Source organism: Gavialis gangeticus, unplaced genomic scaffold (assembly GCF_001723915.1).
Source record: "Gavialis gangeticus isolate Ggan-Ray unplaced genomic scaffold, GavGan_comp1, whole genome shotgun sequence".
NCBI lineage: Eukaryota > Metazoa > Chordata > Crocodylia > Gavialidae > Gavialis > Gavialis gangeticus.
Window position 1 is genome coordinate 31,276,736 of NW_017729001.1, and position 3,483 is coordinate 31,280,218.

General features: G+C 44.0%; 1 protein-coding gene across 2 annotated transcripts in view; it reads left to right on the forward strand.

Moving 5' to 3' along the window:
* HVCN1 (hydrogen voltage gated channel 1) overlaps positions 1-3,483 on the forward strand; it is an 18,705-nt gene that overhangs the window by 9,300 nt on the left and 5,922 nt on the right. Inside the window, exons 4-5 of one of the 2 annotated variants that reach the window (XM_019507249.1) lie at positions 735-966; positions 3,308-3,369. In XM_019507249.1, coding sequence (XP_019362794.1) covers positions 735-966; positions 3,308-3,369 — 294 coding nt within the window. The remainder of the gene's footprint in view (positions 1-734; positions 967-3,307; positions 3,370-3,483) is intronic. The other variant, XM_019507248.1, reaches the window with a different exon arrangement.

Here is a 3,483-nt window from a genome sequence, read left to right on the forward strand (position 1 = left end):
TTTTTCCTTCCAGCAGCCAGAGAGGCCTGGGGACTGCAGAGCTTTGGAGCTGCTCCAAGTGGGAGGCTGCAGAAGGGGGTACTCTCATGCAGGGCTTCCACAAGTCGGGTGAAGCCCCCTGCTCTCTGACCAGGGCTCTGCTCGGAGATCCCCCAAGTGACAGCTCGGTTGGAGAATTCTGATTCCTGCCCTCTGGCTGCCCAGAAACTTCTGGATAGCATCAATGGACACTGACTCTACTTGAGTCCGTCTTACTTCTTGAAGAAAGCTCTAAGCAGCAGCCCAGGACAATGCTGCTTTGCCTCCAGACCAGGAAAGACTGCACTGAGTTAGTGTGGTCTGTTCTTATCTTTTTGTGGCTTCTTTCAGTAGGAAAAAGGTGCATTTTCAACTGGGGTTTAACTAAACTGCATTGCACTCCTAGTAACCACAAAGCAGCTGTGGTTTTAAACCGATGTTTGCTGGTTGAGGTTAACCCAGAGGTTGGCTGGTTTAGCACTGCACTTTGTCTACACCAAACTCCTAAACTGTTCAGTAATGTGAGAACGTTGCACTTTTTAAGTCCTAGACCATAGACTGCTCGAAGATGCTAAACAGGGGTTTGGTGTCTTCTTGCCCGTTAAGCCAACTCTGTTAAACAGACCTATACTCACTTTGCCTGTTCATAGTCCAGCCAAATATGTTGGACGTCTCGTGTAACAATGGAATTATTAGCCTTGCTTGTGTCTTTTCAGGTGTTTCACTACCTTAGTCTTGCTATTTTAACCCTCTTCATGGTGGAAATTGGGTTTAAATTATTCATCTATCGCCTGGAGTTCTTTCACCACAAGTTCGAGGTCCTGGATGGAATTGTTGTCATTATTTCGTTTGTCCTCGACATTGTCCTTCTGTTTCTGGAGCGGGAATTTGAAGCGATTGGACTATTGATACTTCTCAGACTGTGGCGAGTGGCGAGAATTATAAATGGTAAGTTTACATGATTAGTTTAATGAGTTTGGTTGCCTGTTGTTTCATCCTTTCTCCAAATCAAGCGTGCGGGTTTCTTTCTCCAGGCCACATAAAACAGGGGCTCGCTCTTGCAATGGACACCGGAGTTTTGCCCGTTCATGTTTTGTTAGAGGAGTGGGACTTTCACTAGCCTGCCAGCTTTTGGGACCAGGGCAGTTGGGGCCTAAACAGTGGGGACCTCATTCTACACAGTATTCCAGAAATGTACCTTTATCTGTTTTAGCATTACTGGCTCGGGAAGCAGGGGAGCATGTGCTTTTTGTATTATGGGATTTTCCCATACCCTTATCGGGAACAAGCAGCATGGTCCCTGTTCCCCTGCAATTCCAGGGTTTTGGGCGGAACATGTGCTTTTACCTCTGTCGTACTTTGTTTTCCTGGCTGCAGTGGGGATGTCCTGGAGCTAGTGTGGATCTTTTTTCCACCTGATTCTGGCTTAATGATATATAGCCTGCCTACCAAAAGTGCATCAGTCAACCACAAGCAGGCATTAAAATTTTCTGTTTGGATTTTCCTTGACAGATCAGCAAAGCGAGGCAATGAAAAGGTCCCACAGCAAAGAGAAAAGTGGGTTAAAGATGCTCTGGTTTCAGACTCATGGGATCTCTTGCCTTTTCCTTTCCCTGTAACTAGGGTACCAGTTACACCCCAAATACTCAGGAGTTGGAACTGCTTTCTTCCTACGGGTTTGACGTGTCTTTAGGTTTGAAGACGCAGTTCATTCCCAGTTTAGGTTCAGAACCTCAGTCCAAGAACTATGCTTTGCGCTCTGTACCTAGTGCCAACACACATGCTTTGTAAAGTAAAATGTGCTTATATAAGACTGAGTTATCTTGTTTAGCATACAGAGAGAAGATGGACTGCACAGTGTCCATAACCTTTGCCTGCATATAGTTAATCATCAAATCACCTCAATGAAAGGAGATTTTTCTTGTTCAGTTGTAGACCCAACCTGGCAGGGGTGTGTGGAGGAAGATCATGTTACTGGACTGGAGCAAAGGTTTGAGACCAACTGGTCTGGAGTTAGTGAGCTGTAGGGACATGCATGCCACTGCTACCACAGTCTGCCTTTTAATTCAAAAAGGAATTTTTGCTTTTGTCCCATATTTACAAATTAAAGGTATTTCAGTTCAAGTCCTCCGGGCTTTTGTTTCTCCCTTCCCCCTTGGTCCAAGTCTCTCTCTTGTTCTTAGCTAAAAGATGTTCTATGTGCTTTTTGTAACTTTTCTTCCTTCCTGCTACTGAAGGCTTAAACTCAAGCTCATAATCCAGCCCCTGGGTTAATCAGGCTTCCAGATCTTGCTCAATAATTATCCATATAAGGGCAAAGTGTTTGGTTATTGGTAGTAATGGGAAGTTCAGCCAGGTGGATGTGTGTGGGAGGAGGTGGAATGTACATAAAAACCAGTGTCAGTGTTTTCATTCTCCTTTATAGAGGTAAGAATTTGAAAGACAGGGCTATAAAACTCACTTAAAGCTGCTGTGCTGCCCATAACCCAAGGTTTACAAGTGCATAATGGTGCCAGCTCTACCACACACTGTACTGTCAACAAAAGACAATCTCTTATGGGTAGAAAAATGTGTAGGTGCTGTGACTTAACTATTTTTTCTTGGAAAAAATAGCTGGAGGATAAGTGCTCCAGTTGTGGGGGTGGAATTGCATGCAATTACATAACAGCAACACATTTGGTGAAGGGAAAGACACCTGCACTGTAAAAGGAAAGTCAGTGCCCTTCCTGGAGGCATATAAGGAGAAATTAAATTTAAATGCTGAAGGAACTAGCAGATTCCTGGTTAAGGCAGTACCGTGGCCTTTGGGTGTAGGCAGGAGTTAGCTGGGTTTGTGTTTGCATGCATCGAACAAAGTTCTTGCTCTCTCTGTTTTGCCTGATGCTAGATTGGAGTAAGGATAAAACTACATTTTAACAAAGGTTTGTTGTAAAAGATTTTGTTGAACTATGGCATTTAACACCTTTTAACGAAGCAGTGTTAAAATCCTGGCACAAATTGCTGCATAAGTATGCATTTCCTTGAGCTCTGCTGAAGAAACAAATTCAAAGTCAGGATTTGAATGACAGCATGAGTGATTAATTCAGTTCTGGGGACAGGCTGCCACTTCCCAGCGGGATGATGCATGAATCCCCAGCACCGTTAGCTTGAAAACCTCCTTCTAGAAAACAGAAAAGGCTAGCTTAAACCAAGCTTGAGAGCTCCTTCAGAACAAGCCAAGGGTATGCTCACTTCCTGCTGACTGCTGTTTTACATTGTAAAACAAATCCTGTGTGAACTGTTTTTACAGGAATAATCTTATCAGTAAAGACCCGCTCTGAACAACAAGTGGCCAAGGTGAAGCAGGAAAATCTGCAACTTACTACAAAGGTTGAACAACTTGAATACAGTTGTGCTGAGAAGGTGAGAAACCTTGCTATGAAACAAATGTGCTTTTCTCCATCTGTGGTCAGCGGTAGATCAGAT